We start from the raw sequence: 17,834 nt of genomic DNA, 5'->3' as shown, positions 1-17,834 counted from the left end.
CATGTCAAAGAACCCGACGAGAATAAAATCATCACGAATACATGGTGTTAAATCAGTACTGTGCTTTATGTACATGTCATTGCAAAAACAAGATGTTACAATTCAATCTTATGGACGCCGTATTAATGTATGCAATGTAGAAAATAAATTGGATATAAGTAATTAATATGGTAATTACTACTGGTCAAACTTTTTACAGCGAGGATAGAGTTCTAAGTATGTATTTGAAATTTATTTATCGGTTGGTTTTTAATCAGGATACTCCTTGTTTATATGGAAGCAAACTTTGTACATTATTGTTATTGCAGATTTATGTGAGCTTTTAGAGGATTATCCAAGGATGCACATCCCAAGGCATTGTGTACAATGTTTCCCAAGAATACTGTTTGTAATACATACGAGTGCAGTGCTCGCGTGATCAATCACTCAGAAGTTGTTCAGCATGTCTGCAGCTTTAATTTGTTCATTATAATAATTGTCCAGGAGAATTCGTTACACCTCACCACAAGTTGAAATTACTTTGCTTTCATAATATTTCCGAACCTATTTCCAGACCGAAACTAAATTTCCTAGTTGAACCGATATCGAAACTACCTTGCTTAGATCATCTTTATTTTTACCGGATCCCCAACAGAACGTGACTTGCTGAATAAGATTTATGTACATATATTTTCATATGGTGTGCATTTTTAGCTTTTATTTTAATAGTTTACATTACATTGAGGTATTTATTCGGCACTCATTGTAATCATCTATCGGATGACTACTATGTTAGGATTTATGATACGTAACTATTTATAGAAGTGGGTATTTCCCCATTATCAACGTGAAGATTGCGCAAGCATGAAACAAGTATATAAACCCAGTGGTTGTCGATATTAGCACTTTTAAATACCGATGTATAGTCATGATCGTCTTTCTAAATCGATACATCTGTTTCTAGTGAAATCTAATTTTCAAATCAAAGTTCGTGTTATACTTACAGACGTATAGTTGACTCCAACATCTTATGCCTTCTTGTAGGTATTAAAGTGATTTGACATGTTCATCAATGGCTGGATCTGTAAGTAACACATTTCTTTTCATTAATCCTATTTGCCTGTTTGAGAACAGAATAGGTTAACCAGCATATTAAACGTATTAACAAATTAATATCGAATTCTGTGATCCTAGGATTGTGATAACAAAATAATGGGTTTAGTTGGAGATGAAATTAAGACAAGCAGACGTATGTTTATAGGGTTCTAGGTTCAATAGTTCTGTCAGGCCTCAGATAGTACCATATCATAACTAGTATGACTAGTTTTCCAAGAGTTATATTTCTAGTCTTTTTTTTTTTCTCATCCCCAGTCGTACATTATTCATTTATTTAGCTATAGGTGCTTGAGGTTTTGTTTGTAATGAAGTCATTGAAAATAGTATATTTTAGTTATCGTGCTGTTCGGTTGGATTGGTTGACTCATTTTAATTGCTTTCTCTGTTGAATGTTCACTGTTTTCATGTTTTCATATAAAATTGATTTGATATGGCATGTTTAGTGAAATGGTTCGAATTGTGCTATTTCCAACACATTAATCGGATGCAGAATGCACACGAATACTAATTTGGACATAGTGCAGTTGGAACACTTGTTTCCAGACTTATATCCAATGAATGTTTTTTGGCTGATATTTGTTAGTTGATTCCTAGAAAATTAGTTGTTTATTCACACACATTACAAAAAGAAATAGCATTATGGAAATGTTCGTTAGATATACCAACCAATATAAGTGTATTCATTATACAATATAAGTGTAATCATTATACAATATAAGTGTAATCATTATGCAATATAAGTGTATTCATTATACAATATAAGTGTATTCATTATACAACATAAGTGTATTCATTATACAATATGTGTATTCATTATGCAATAAACAACATGCATAAAGCAATATAAATAAACATTAAATTATCTCTGCATTTTAGTTACCCAGAAATTATATGCCCCATCCCATCAGCTAATAAGCAGTAGTCTAAACTGTATAAATATAAAAAATTAAAATATTAAACAAATAACGACCACAAATGATATAAAATAACATTGGTTGTATCGTCTTTGTTTCCCAGTCACGTTTGTCAACAACTACCTTTTGGTTTAAAAGTCAACGAAGTTGATGCGAAAGTGCAAACATGCAACTAAAAAGAATGGATATCAACGCCCTACTTAAACCCCATACGTTTGTATTTAGCCAGTGCAAATAACACATTCCAATTTTTCTGCAATTTTCAAGACAACACAAAATAAACAGTAAAACATTCGGGGATGTCAGTACAAGAGGATATCACTAAGGAACATTACATTTTGTAAATAAAGTTAAATATGGGCTTTACAGTTAATAAGGAAGTAAAATTCTACTTTCGTTACTCATATGCATTTCCAAGAAAATTGTATATATATATATATATATATGTCTTACATTTAAAACAAACCTACTTTTTAGTGCAGATTCAACACAGAAGCTGTAAGACTTGAAATACATTGTAGTGTGGTTTATTTCTTTTTTTTTTTTTGATGTACAAAATGGTTTACCGAATTTGACTCATCTTTCATAAGTCAATAGAATTCCCAGTGTCAATACAAATGAAGACATTAATCAACCGCTGCCTGCTACTATGGCTTATAATTTGAAAAGTATTACCATTGCCACTCAGTAACTAAATATTAGGCAAGACACAGAATTATAAGACATATAACTGTTATTGAAATCCAGTTATATTTTCACTCGCAGAACCTCATCAATTGTGTTTTGGAAAGAACCGAGATTTATATAATTACGCACATTTACATCGGTACCAAAGACCCCAAGGGCATAGCTAGGAGAATCATACTTTCAAACATTCTGTAGGTGAACTATTGAAAAATATTTACAAACAGAATTTGTTGCCGTTGTTTATCATGATATCGTTAATCACGCTATCAACTTCTATAACAGTACTAGGGAACCTCTTATTCCTAAATTCGCATCTCCTTCTATTACTACCATTAATGCAATGTTTATTTGATTTAAACAAGTGAGGCACAGTTACGTAATGTAAGATTACCATTTCAGGGTCAGATGAAAATGTGTGTTCTTGAACGTCTAGCAAGAAGGTTTATCTCATCTTTGAAATTACCATGTAAGTAAAACGTAAAACAGCGAGCAAATTTAGTTTATTTTTCAGAAAAATGCCAGTTACAACAAAACAATTACAACTATACAAACAGTGAATACAGTTATGGCTACTAATGCTATTACTAATACTCGTAATTGAGAAAAGAAGGAGAAAGTGGCAAGAAAAATAATTATGTGAATACAATATCTGTTCATTGCAATTTCAGCGGGGCACTGCAATACATTAAGGAAGCGTTGCCTTTAAGTATCTGTAGGTCTGATTATCATATCTGGAATCTTTATACATATTTGAGTAAAGCCTTATGTTAGTGACGAAAACCATCGAAACTTTCATAAGACAAAGAAATATATCCTAGAAGTAAAAGAATCAGGCGAATAGATCAGCTGTACAGATGGAACTGGCTCGATAAGGAAACCGATGAGAGAAGAAAAATTAGACTATACAACGGCACAACTGAGATGAGAGTTTTAGAGTACCTTTTTTAAAGCTAAAATATGCATTATGTATTAAGACTCACTTGCATGTACAGCTGACTTTTCTGTACATAATAAGAAAATACAGTTATGTAATTAACATTAATTGATTGAAATTAGAAACAAAATGCTCACCGTCCCTCCACTAGAAAAGTAATTAAAAGAGCGTGTTTCTAGCGTCACGGACCTGATTCATGAGACAAATGTTTTCGTCTCAATAATTGTGTATGTGTATAAGTATGTGTGTCTGTGTGTTTTTAGAGAGAGAGAGAGAGAGAGAGAGAGAGAGATTAATAATCGTAGATATTGCTGCATTATTTCAGTCATTTGGTAAAGGAAATCGTTTAATGCTAATAATTTGAACCTTAATGAAAAGACAATTTGTTCTAAACATTTTAATAGCTAAGTTCGAAAGAAGAATACAAATCTTTAAGAAAAGCAATACACCTCCTACAAATACAAAGATTAACATGATGAAAAGATTATGGTGCTTTTCTTCTTCTTCTTAATCTTATTCTTCTTCTTTCTTAATCTTCTTCTTCTTCTTCTTCTTCTTCTTATTATTATTATTATTATTATTATTATTATTATTATTATCAAATGGTAATTATACCAACATGATTCCGTTTGCTTGCTGAACATATCCTTCTGTTTTACATGCCAAATGATGTAGAGCTATTTTGCATGGCATGATACTTAACGGAATTAATTTCGTTATATTTTCTATTCGTTACATCAAGGAATTGCATAACATAAACGACTGAAAAAACACCTGCTCAGTAGAACAGTTTAAGCAGACATAAGAAAAGCCTGCACGTGACTGTCGACCAATAGAATCCAAACCCATTTTGTCTGTCTATACTAAATGGGAACGTAGCTTACATTGATATAAGTATAATTGTGATGTTGTGGGATTGTATTTGACGTTTTCCATTTATTTAATCTGTACTGTACCTACATAACATCCAATACGTTTAGCTTGTGTTCTACAAGATACATTTAAATTTGTTTTCCTTGAATATCTGTTTATTTATCTCAGTTGTGTCTATACGTTGTCTCTCGTTTCTACTCTCTTTTCAAAGTGGTGCTTTCAGAATGATATATTGGCATTATAATATGTAATCTTTACATTCCATAGCCGGGTTGTTAATGCGTGAAGGCCATATCTGCCACTGTGATGAGTGCCAAACATATTTAGAACGGGCTGGCTTCACCGATTACAATGACCCAGACGGCTGGTATCAATTCAGAGTAAATGTAAGGTAAACATAAACATATTTAGGAGTTGCAGGCTTCACCGATTATAATTACCCAGACGGCTGTATCAAGTCGGGGTAAAGGTAAGTTAAACATAAACATATTTAGGACGTGCCGGCTTCACCGATTACAACTCCCCTGACGGCTGGTATCAATTCAGGGTAAAGGTAAGGTAAGCATAAACACTTTTACAAGATGACTTTATTCTTATAATTTTACTACAGTATTCATGGAACAATTAATAGAAACGTCTCTCGAATTTACGATCCTAAAAGGAATTAGATATTACTTGCCACAAGATTTGCAGGAGTCATTGCGATATTAGACTTGAAGTAACACAATTGCTTCTGAATTTAATAAGTATAATAACTGTTATATTGTTTATTTTAGAGTTCCGCCAGGAAGAAGCTTAGATGAAATATCTAATAACTGGAAACTGTGTTTTCATGGGACAGAAGTACCCCGTTTAAAGTCAATTTTACGATTGAGTCTTAGAACACCAGGTGACTAGAAAACATTTTGTTACAAAACTAATTAGTATTCTCGATTAATTTTCAAATATTTGGTATTTCCTTGCAACTATGCCACGTATTAATATGTTGCAATAATATTTTCACCACAGTTATCCACATAAACTAATTTCAATTGTTTCATTTTCAATCTTTACGTTTAACTTAGATTCATTACAATCAAACTTAGTGATGGGCAAACTACGGCCCGCGGACCGCATGCGGCCCGCCAAGGGCTTTCATGCGGCCTAGGAACAAATCATCATTCGCATTGACTCTATTTATGTTACTCTGTTCATCAAATAAATGTGTTTCTTTTGAAATTTAAATTTCAGCTTTCAAATATTAACAACATATTAACAACTGAAAATTAATTAGATGTTATTTAGAAAAACCTTTTGTTTTTGCTATTTCAAATATTAATTATTTTACTTAATGAACTATGCGGCCCGCGACAAGGTGTAAATTTGTGTATGCGGCACTTGCACTGGAATGTTTGCTCACCTCTGAGATTCAAGCTACCTAGATGCATTTCTTTCTTATTGAGATAGCATAAATGTAAGGAAAGCATAAAGAAATCCACCACAACATTTTAAAGAATTATCAATAGATGTCTTAAAAGAAAAACTAAATTAATAAAACATGCGATAGTATTAAAATTGTATATGTAAATCATAGTTATAGCTGCACTTGTTTAAATTAAAGATTAAACTCGTGTTGGTTGTTTATAACATTATATCGACTCTCCAGCCACGAAATCGGACAAATTGCCTTTCTATAACTATAATATCCCTGTATATTAAGATAGCATAAATATAAAGAAAGCATAATAAAAGCAACCCACAAATCACCAAGAGTCAATATAGATCTTAAAAGAAAATCTTGACTTACTAAAATATGTGATAGTGTTAACATTTCATATGTAAATCGTAGTTATTTACAACCGCAAAAGTCTAGCATTGTCAGTTGATAGCATTATATCGAATCTTTAACGGTGAGAAATGACAAATTGCTTTTCTATCACTATAATACCTTCTTTAGGCGAGAACGATCTGCAAGGAAATCAAATAAATACCTTACCTAGGCACATCCAGGCACATAATGCGCCATATGGTTTTGACACTGAGAGGATATTTCTATCCCCAAGCATTCGGTATGCCAGTTCTGACACCTACTCTCTTCCTTACTGGTAAGACTGATCTTCATGCTTAGTCAAATCTAAATAGTGTATGCTAGGGTGCAACATAGCATAACATATTCTCGTTTGGAAGGGGAGGCAAAACAATATACAATTTTTTTCTCCAGATGTCACGTGATATTTTCTGAATTGATTTAAAATCGTTTAATTATAGCGCCAAAATTTCATATAAGTAAGTAGTTTGTTGATAAGGCTGACTTTGAAATGCATCTAAGTTTGATTTAATATTTCTCACAATTTTTATTCTTCTTGAAAGTAAATTTAAATGTTGAAACTGATGTTGCATTATTGTTGCTGAACGAGAATATATTATGTTTTATGTACTATTGGGTAACATACACAAGTTCTTGTTTGGTTAATTTTTCTATATCATTAAAGATTTACCTCAATTGTTTTGAAATCCTGAGGAAGTAGTTTTCATGATCATGACTATTTTAATGCAATGATAACCTTGGCTAAGTAGTTCGGAAATAATCTTCGATACTGACATGCGATTTCAACAGTTCTCAACAGGTTTGTTGACATTTTGGAGATACAATACAACGTATTTATCTAAATACTTATTTTAGTCTCCATTTATTAGGAAAACCATGTTTATAATTAAACGCTTTTAGTTATTTATATTCTGCATTTTAGCTACAAAAGCAAAAAGTCTGGGTGGACATATCGTGTGAAAGTTGTTTTGATGGTGCACATTCGTCCAGGAAGCTATGCTGTAAGCGGCACTACATCAGGTTTCAACATTGATCCGAACTATCCAGATGATTCCATTGAGTGGGCAACGAATGAAATCGAAAGTGTCGTCGTTATGGGAGTCCTAGTAAATGTTGAGAGGTATGAATTTAATTATGGTGTGTGCAAGCATTCAGTATGTAAATTGGCTCTGTTATGGGCAACAGTCGGTTAATCAAACAACCTGAGCTATAGAATATAGGATAAAATTGTAACACAAAACTAAAATTAATCTTGTAACATAAGAATACATAATTCAAATCTGATTTAAAATGTTTATCTTGACAAATATAAAACAAAACTGAGCTTCGGGTTGCCTCATAACAAAATATAAAACAATCTTCAGTTAATGACTGAATCATAAGAAAGTATAACGCAACACTGAAAAAGTGACCATGGAATTGTCAGAAGGACCAGATTGATTTTTACTAGTAGTTATTCGAAAGCTGTGAATTATTCAGACGCTGTTGATACATTGTATTTATACGGGATGAATCAGATCATGGGGTAGTTCTTTGTTAGTGATATATGCTAGAATTTCGGTACTAAACAAATCTTCGGATTACAATGCATGTAATAGAACACACATAAAAAAAAACACACACACACACACACCAAATTATAAATATACATACTTCGAAATTCTACCAGGAGCTACTCAACATCAATTCCGTTATTAACGACTGAAATCAAATATGTTTTCTCTTTGCCCTTTTTCATGATGGTCTAACATATCGTATCAAGAGACTTGCATTCCAGGAGAAAAAATTGTACCATTATCTTTTTCACAAAATTTAAACAATACATGGATGCAACATAATTATTTAGCTGATATAATTAACTTATGGTTTAACTCAGTACAAAGCTATTTTGCTATTATTTTGTTTTTGCAGGTATCATTGCATTGGCCACTTGGGAGGTTTTCCTTGTGCAACATTTTAACAGAAAGAAAGATTTCTATCAAAATTGGTGGACCTTTCTTTTAAAGAAAAAACAATGACATCTACATAAAACACACGAGGAATAGTGTATATCTAATCCAGTCAGAAAACAATATTAGATATATATTTGTTCAACGTTTATTTGCTCAAGCAGTTCATTGGCTAAATTGGTGTTTTTTATCATGTGATAAAATGGGGTCGGAACATATGCAATTTAAATTTGATTTCTGCTAGTGTTGTTGATAAGCTTAGGAAATATTTCATGAAACACACGTTCTGTCTCTATATCTATTGTTGAAATGTTTATATTTTTTAATTTATTTAAAGCAATACAAAAGTTTTAAAATGTCTGTCTTCATTTCTATTTTATAGCATCAATTGTGGCATGAGTTGTATGAGTGTCGTGAGTTCATGAAACACATCAAAATATGTTCAATCCTCAACATGCATTTTATCCTGGACATGCCATGTTTCGCGCCCTTAATCTGAATTTTAACGCTTTTATTATAATATTGCGAGAAACTATTAAGGCTACTATATTCATTTTTCAACTGTATCTCATCAGGTTATTCATCTTTGTACATTTTTCACTAGTAAAATTTTCCGAGCGTGAGAAAAATTATCGGCAAGTTCTTCCATGGTCTGTGTCTCTGAACTAAATGACACATTAGACTGTAATGTGACAGTTAGGTCAAGGGCGATCGTCTGTGTATTAGAATTACTAAATAAATATTATTATTATTATTATTAGTAGTAGTAGTAGTAGTAGTAGTAGTATTACTATTATTATTATTAATAGTATTCTTTTTATTATTAGTTGCATCATTAAAATATTTTATTGCTTTTAAATAAATATTGACTGCAAAACACTTCCAATTAATTATAGCAAGAATGTTGACGTAGTGCGAAATAAGGAAAATTCAACGTAATTCATTGAAATTACCATATTGAAATGTACAGTAAGTTTATACAAGACTTTTTAAGGCTATTTCACAAGAACAACGTGCTTATGTTTTATGTTTAAAATAATCAAGTGCAAATATCCATACTCTTTAGTTTCCTGTTTGATTGTTTTGTCTAGCATGACATAAGGAGTGCGTGCTATATTAACCTTCTTATTTTATACATTATTAGCCTTAGAAATCTCTGTTGTACGTTCCCTAAAACAAAAATGTACAGGAAACCAATGTATGAATTACAGCCCTGGTTTGTACAGTTCACAATCACTACAGTATCGCAAATATCACATAAGTTAATTAGAATATATTTATTTGGTTTCCTCTGATTCGATTTTTAATACGTATTTAAATATCATTTCTTAAAATAATTCTTATTCATCACTTGCTGGCACTGTCAACAAACACGGGTTAACCAGCTCATGACGTTCGGATCTCAAAACAAGCGCGCGAGATCGCGAGAAACACGGAGCTCGAATGAGGTACGTGCACGAATGTCCGGTTAACGATACGTAAATAGAGTGGATCTTATACATCCTGAGCCAATATCCAGTTCTTCGAATTCAAAAAAATACCCTACATATAACAGGACAAAAAATGACAACTCGACTCTCTTCCAAACATTTTGAGAACATGACAGGCCAACAATTACATTACCTCCACCAATTGTACATTCGATTAGCACCATTGCAAACTATATATCATAATAAGTTATTTGGTGCAAACTATGTTTAATATGTTTCTTTTTTATAAATATCCAATTTGAATATAATTTTCGCCCATAACTGTAGATTAGATTAACCATTAATAAACAAGATATGACAGAACTTATTTGTGTCTATGAGTTTATATACTACTTTTAGATAATGAGATATAAAATGGTTCCGTTGACAAATTAAATAATCCAACAACATTTTTAAATAACATTTTACGGATCCAACAGAGCCCTTCTTGAGTAATTCTGATTCAAACTCCCTCGCTTATAAAATAAGCAGCCAACAATGGTAAACTATTTTCGGATAAAACCTGCCGATGACAATGTTACCCATAGCAAATGAGTCCAGGCTGAGTTCATCAGCAGCGAAGGATTAGTGGCTCCTGAATACTCTGCTTTTAAATATAAAATAATAACATATAGACAATATAATGAAAAATGAAAAGCAAATTTGAACAGTAGAATTGAACAGCAATCAAATGAACATGGTTTGAAAGACCACTGTCATGTGAGACAATATTTAGTTGGTGACCAGATGCTAAATGCACAGATTTATGCTGAAATTATAAAGTAAATCAGCTATTGTTCCATCCGTTTTCTCAAGGAGTCGCTTAATAAATATGAACTTCTGAGAGAGTTACAGGTGTAAGGTCATGTTAATGGCATTTTAAATAACCCTCGATCTTTACCTGCTAGTAAGAGAAACGTCCGTATGATAAATAGAACCAAACTAATGCATCACATCCAAACAAACCTAACAACTTGCTTACCTCCTTTAGCAGAACAATTTGATAACTGCCTGCTTTCATTGCTCGGCAAACATGACCCAGCTACCAAGTACAGAGTATCAATTGAAAAGTCTTCTCCATAGTATAACAGTGTTAGGGACCAGCTTCGCACTGCTAAAAGAGACCGCCGTAAAGTTGAGAGGCTTTGGCTTTCCACCAGACTCACTATTCACAAGCAAATCTATGAAGCCGCTAAGAAGGATGTCACAAATATAGTCCATGCAGCGAAATCAGCTCTTCGAGATTACTAACAAGCTAAATGTCATGGAACAAATCAACACCACTTCCAACTACTTTCTTTCCAGTCGACCTTCCGGACATGTTTACAAATTTCTTCTGTGACAAAGTACAAACCATTAGAGATAAGCTTGACACCACACTTTGAATTGACTCGTCATCACCATACAGTTGGAATACAGAATCTGAGCGGCAACCATTAGCAGCATTTGAACCTGTCTCTATGGATTTCGTTCGTACAATCCTGATGAAGAGTGCACCAAAGTCATGTGAACTTGATCCAATTCCAACATTACTGCTGCTTGAGTCCTTAGATCCAATATTGTTTTCGCTAACTGATGTTATTAATATCTCTCTTTCATCAGGGGAATTCCCATCATTTTTCAAAACTGCCGTTGTAAAGCCTCTGCTGAAGAAACCATAACGATTTAAAGAACTACCGCGCAGTTTCTAATCTCCCATTCAAATAAAAAATCCTAGAAAAGGTTGTTCTATGCTAGCTTGTATCTCATCTGAATTAAACAGTCTTTTTAGCAATGTACATCTAGCATATCGTCCTCGCCACATTACTGAAACTACTTTTCTAAAACTGCTTTGGTTAGTGGAAATATTACAGTCCTCACCCTCCTTGATTTGTCTGCAGCATTTGACACAATAGACCATGATATATTACTTCACCGTCTCCAGCATGTATTTGGCATTCATGATACAGCATTACTGTGGTTCAAGTCCTTCATGGTCAACAGGACACAAATTGTGTCTGCGAATGGAATACACTCCAGCCCAGTTGATCTATGTTGTGTTGTTCCACAGGGGTCTGTTTGTGGACCTGTTCTCTTCATTCTATACACTCAACCGCTCTCAAGTGTCATAGATCATCATCCAGTGTCTCACCAATTGTACGCTGATGACACCCAAATAAACTAATCTAGCCACCCAATTGAAGTTGATGATACCATCCAAGGTGTAGAGAGGTGCATTTCTGATATGAAATCATGGATGACTTGTAACAAGCTGCAGATGAATGATGATAAAACTGAGGCCATTCTGATCACAACACAAAGACTTTCTCATTCACATCCTTTACCTTAAACAATAAATATCTGCACCACCAATATTAAATTGACACAGGCAGTACGAAACCTAGGTGTTACTCAGTTGATGCCACTAAAACACGTCTGTGTTCATTAGTACTTTTAAGACTCGACTATTGTAACTCAATTCTGTCTGGTTCATCTCAATATCTACTCCAGAAACTTCAAAAAGTTCAAAATACATCTGATCGGATCATACTTAGAGTACCACAATCAGAGCACACCTCCCCGCTGCTCTGTACCATACACTGGCTAACCATTCGATTCAGAATCAAACACAAAATTTGTTCTCTGTGCTACGTTTCACTGATGGACTCCAATCCAACATACCTATCCGACCTCACCCATGTGTAGACACCAGCTAGATACTTACGCTCCTTTTCTGACAATCGTATATACATTATTATTAAATTATTATTATTATTATTATTATTATTATTATTATTATTAATGAGCGAAGCATACAGCTAAACAAATTGTTTGATCAAAGTCTTAGAAATTCGACCTGAAAGTATAAACAAACATCTTTAGGAGTTATTAAAATAGGGAAAAAAAGTCAGTCAGACAATACCAGATTCTGAAAGTGTAATGAATGAATTACTAAAAATATAAAATATAATCGTCTTTTTTGCACAATTTACCCCATTACCCAATTTACAACTATCAACACAATGTAGTGAATTTAATGTTATTATAAAAATACCTCAGATTGACAATGCCTATTTTAACGTAGGCGCGATACCCCAGGGCTGAAAAACCAGGGACTTTCTTTTTCTTTAAGCTCATAACCTTATGTAAAATACGAAACTGTAGAATGCCACCTGATTGACAGTTTCAGACTTTTAGCTATTTGTAATTTTTATCAAACATTTGACCTAATTGTTGCAACACAGTTCTCTCCGTGTGTCTACCGTCTTGTACTGTTTTCCTTGAAACACTTTCTAACTGCTTCTTTTTTTATAATCGTTCTGTTTGGATCTCTTTATTAGCTGAATTTTATGTTAAATCTTCATTATGCTGTTGATACACTGAGGCGTCAGTTGTAATCTTAACTAGAGAACTTCAAATGTTTTGTTTTAATTGAGACCAAGCCTCCTCTCGTTTTATGGATAATTGTTTTCACCGCTGGTGGACGTTTTTCAGATTCTCTTATGTGTTGATTAAAGACGTTGTTTGCGTATATTGCTTTTATCTCTATTTGGTCAAAATAATGCTATTGATTGCCTTTGATAAGCAGTAAGTTCTAAAGGAGATTCGTGCCGTGTATTAGTTTTAATTTCGTTCGGATGTACAAATGTTCTGCCATTTTGATTCAACATACACTTATTGTTAGGTGCCTTTAAGTGAAAGTTTTACCCTTGCCAGCTTGTAGAACATAGGAGAATGGCTTTTAATTTGTTCATAAATTGCATTTTCTATCCAGATGGTATTGTATCTTATCAAGGACATGATTTATTTTTCATGCCTTTCGACTGACTTGTGACTGATAAAATCTGGTGCTATAAAATATATAGAGAAGAAAATTATGCAATTATTTCTTGTAATCTTATGCACATGAAACATAATGAAAATAAAACTGTAATACATGTCATCCACACCCACCAATTAACACGTACACATAAACATACAAAGGTACAGGGTGAGATAATTATGATTTTGACACCATTGGTCACAACTAGAGTTGTAAAAACTTGCAGTTTCTCCCACCACCGGCATAAATTGAAGACTTATAAAATAGAGCTCTTACAGACATAGATACCTCTAAGTATCGACAAAATTGAACTACATCGTTTTTCTTTTTCTTTTCTGTCCTTTGGCTCTGATATAAAATTCACCACATCACACAACCGATGAGCTTTTACACTCTCTGATGACTAAAATCCATACGTACATGTCTCATTAAGGACTTAGATCCTTGGTGTCATGGGTCGCCTTTAAATAGTTCATTCTAATGTACTACATTGTTACCAATACATATATTGATTTGTCTTACCAGCATGTCTTCTACAATCAGATAAGAGAGTCACTTGCCTTCTTTGGCATAATTTCATGAATAACACGTGTGCAGACGAACTTCCGGTTTTTTCGATAAGTCGACTGACAGGGTATGAATGATATGTTTAGAAATATGCTTGCCATTTTCTGTAAATTAACTGATATAAATCTGTGAATGACATGTCCATTTTCCAGATTTAATGGCTTTATTGTACATTCGAGAGTCAATTAATACCATAATGTAAATTATTAGGCGTCAAGATGAACGTACTGATCATTATATTAGAGCAATACCCGAATCATTCCATTACTAAAACCTTAATTTTGGGGATAATACATTAGCTTAAACGAATGGAATTATTAATTTAATATATTTTTTCGTGCTGGATTGCTACTGATTCTTTAGCGTTATTCTGATGATGATGATGATGATGGTGGTGGTATTATTATTATTATTATTATTATTATTGGTGTGGTCGTGGATAAGTTATGGGGATTTTATAGCTGTTGTGCTGCCGTTGTTGCAGCGTTCGTCATAATCGTTTACAACGATGCATGTGTAACGTGTTAGCTTGAGCTACAAATTATCTATAAAAGCTGAACATTCGCACGATTTGTTTTGCTCATTTATAGGGCAAATCTTTAGGTGATAGGAGGAAAATGGTTATAGTATTTGCGCGTGTCAAAGCTTTCAGTTGACAATTGAAAATTGCCTTGAGATCCTGGCAAATAGGGAAAACATGGATTGTCAAAGCCACACTAACGAGGAATTTGTATGATTCGCTTGATAGGGAGACCCCTTGCGTTCAACAGTATATATGGATGGATGGTTGGATGGATGGATGGATGGACGAATTAATAGCTTGATGGATGGATAGATAGATGGATAGACTTAGGTAGATAGGTATCTAGGTATATATCTATGGAGAAGTCTTATGTTACCTGTTTAGGCTCTAATAAATAATAACAAAAGAAAGAATGAAAACAACAAGCTTTGAAAAATATAAAAAAATAATTTATTTCCCTAGAAAAACACTATAAAAAATGAAAAAATAAGAACTTAGGCTTTTAAGAATCAAATCCAAAATTAATCCAAGAATAACTGACTAATTAAATTTTAGAAATCCAAGTAATGAAATATTCTAATGAATTCATGTTCTAATCTCGACGAAAAATCCAAAATTGAAGACGATGACGTATACTGTAGTCAGTATAGTGCTGATGTTAACAGTCCTTTGTGATTCCACAGTCAATAATATTCCGGTGTTTGAATTTCCGAATAAAATTTAAATAAATGTCTTTGTCCAAGAATTCCGTATGAGCACTCCCAAACTGTCCATACAGACATTTCCAGTGCGAAAAAGCCTCCAGTACCAAAATTGTCTATAAACAAAGGTTATACAGCAACTTGAAACGCAAAAGAGATTCCTGAACAAGGGTCAACTCTCCAAAATTTTCGAGAAGTATTTACGTCTAAAAGCACGTAGTCCCAGTATGATCGTGACAAAAACAAACCATTTTACTCTAAGAATAAGAATTTTAAAAAGTTGTTTACTTGTCTTAGTAATTTCTGAATAAGGTCGTGAACTAGGCCAGAATAACATACAAAGTTCGGTGTTTACGATTAACTCTCAGGTCAAACTAATTTCTAGAAAATATCAAATTCCTATATATAAAAAATAAACATTATATCACTTTGACATTAATGAAATTAGAAATAAAAAGATGTTAAAACTTACAAACAATTAAATTAAATCAAATATTAAGTAAATCAAACATACATAACAAGAGGGAATATACGGAGAGAACCAGTGAAATACATCGATATATCAGACTTATAAATCGTTCGTAGCACGATCGAACCCATGCCGCGAGTAAAGGCACCCATTATATAGTTTTCATTTGCCAGCACCCTAATCCATTCCTCCATGCATACATCCACATAATTGTGTGTCTGGATGCTGTGACCAATTCAAAACACAAAATCTACAGTCAACTGTTTGTGATGTTTTCAGTATCGTGATAAAACGAAGAACACGCGTAATCCTTAACTTTCAATAACATACTTTTACCCCTATATAAATTTATTTCAAGTATAATAGATTCGCAGTGTAAATTACTCCATATATAATTTACCCCATATGTATTGATCCAAAGTATCATAGCCTCACAGGCTAAATTACGCTATATATCATTCCCCTATATGTATTTATCTCACGTAATATACATAATAAATTCATCACTTATCTTTTAAAGCCTCTTGACATGAAGGAAATCTTTCTATATAGAATATTTCCGCTGGAAATCATGATATATTACGTTAATTAAAGGAAACTTTACAGCAATATCAATAACGTCTTGATGAATGAAATAAAATAAGAAATAATTACGAGATACATCGCATTAAATTAATAAATCTCTTGACTACTGACGAATATGGCTGGCCTGGAATCATAATTTTTTTATCTGTTAGAACTGTAAGTGTGTACTACGAACGACAGCTTGTTGTAAGAGAAAACAAAATGTCATCATTTTATAAACTAAATTACATTTATTACTTTTATAAGCACGAGAAATACACCTGATGGAAGTAGAACCCGGAAAACCCCTAGGAGAACCGCCGACCCATAGGACACTACTGGAAAGCTTTCACACTTTACGGTGATCTGTAAACGCGAGTAAATTAGACCACTCGGTCACACATGGCCCACATACTGTTATTACTTACTGGATTGTAAAAACAGATACATGACATGTAATATTGACGATATATATATATATATATATATATATATATATATATATATATATATATATATATATATATATATATATATATATATATATATATATATTCCTTTAATTAGCTACTTACCGCTCAAAGATCTCAGTTATTTTATGAAAAGAACATGTATTACAGCAGTTGATATTCACGAGTGTGTGTCAAATAGTCATCAATATACTTTACATTTTTGATCAGGTGACCCACATACTGTTATTACTTACTGGATTGTAACAACAGGTACATGTAATATTAATGATATATATAGTTTACTTTAAACAGCTACTTACCGCTCACAGATCTGTTATTTTGTGACAAGAACACGTATTACAACAGTTGATATTCACGTGTGTGTGTGTTTGTGTGTGTGTGTGTGTGTGTGTGTGTAATAGTCATCAAAGTAATTAACATTTTGGATCAGGTGATAATATTTTTTATCTAAGCAAACTTGTTTCGATGTGGGGTTGTAAAAAAGTAAGATATAACTAAGATAGCTTAGATTTCGGCTCAGGAAGAAAATGATTAGCTCTATATAGATATTCGAAAATGTTGATACGTAACAGGTCAACCAGGTACTTTTGTGTATTGGGTGATCTGAGTAAACAATTCAAAAGAAAGTAGAATATCAAAGTGTTTACAATATAGTTCAGTACTTTAAAAATATGGAATAGATCGGTTTGCTTGTCTCTGAAAGATAAACGGGATGAGGAAGTCTTTTCAAACTCAAGCGACATTTTGTATACAGTAATAATTTAATAATGAGAATCTAAATTACAACTTTATGGTTGGGGTTTGTTTTTGCTATTTTGTGTAATTATTTAGTACAAATGTAAATCTGTCAGTTGCTTTTTATAAATGTCATTGTAAATACAAGATGTTTTTATCCAAATTCAGTGACCGCATAATGTATAAATTTATTCATTGTAGAGATTAATTAGGAAATGAGCACGTGGTGTTCTAATTGTTACTTGCCAGACGTCTATGAGGATACCGATTAA

General features: G+C 32.9%; 1 protein-coding gene across 1 annotated transcript; it reads left to right on the top strand.

The window, feature by feature from the left end:
• Positions 1-875: 875 nt before the first annotated feature.
• Positions 876-9,025, top strand: LOC149787105 (neuralized-like protein 4). The gene is made up of 7 exons (XM_089977621.1): positions 876-1,063; positions 3,096-3,162; positions 4,771-4,894; positions 5,280-5,392; positions 6,440-6,587; positions 7,233-7,430; positions 8,222-9,025. The coding sequence occupies exons 1-7, from the start codon at positions 1,052-1,054 to the stop codon at positions 8,268-8,270; spliced, it is 711 nt and encodes a 236-aa protein (XP_089833747.1). The 5' UTR covers positions 876-1,051; the 3' UTR covers positions 8,271-9,025.
• Positions 9,026-17,834: the final 8,809 nt, after the last annotated feature.

The sequence above is a fragment of the Sinohyriopsis cumingii genome, chromosome 12 (assembly GCF_028554795.1).
Source record: "Sinohyriopsis cumingii isolate HCF-2022 chromosome 12, ASM2855479v2, whole genome shotgun sequence".
Taxonomy (NCBI): Eukaryota; Metazoa; Mollusca; class Bivalvia; order Unionida; family Unionidae; genus Sinohyriopsis; species Sinohyriopsis cumingii.
Note: the sequence above shows the minus strand (reverse complement) of the source record. Positions and strands in the feature narration are given on the sequence as shown.

Bases quoted from the DNA above. Each gene is read 5' to 3' on its own strand.
- LOC149787105 (XM_089977621.1), top strand. The intron at 4,895-5,279 runs GTAAACATAAAC...TGTTTATTTTAG, and splicing joins CAATTCAGAGTAAATGTAAG to AGTTCCGCCAGGAAGAAGCT. The intron at 6,588-7,232 runs GTAAGACTGATC...TCTGCATTTTAG, and splicing joins ACCTACTCTCTTCCTTACTG to CTACAAAAGCAAAAAGTCTG.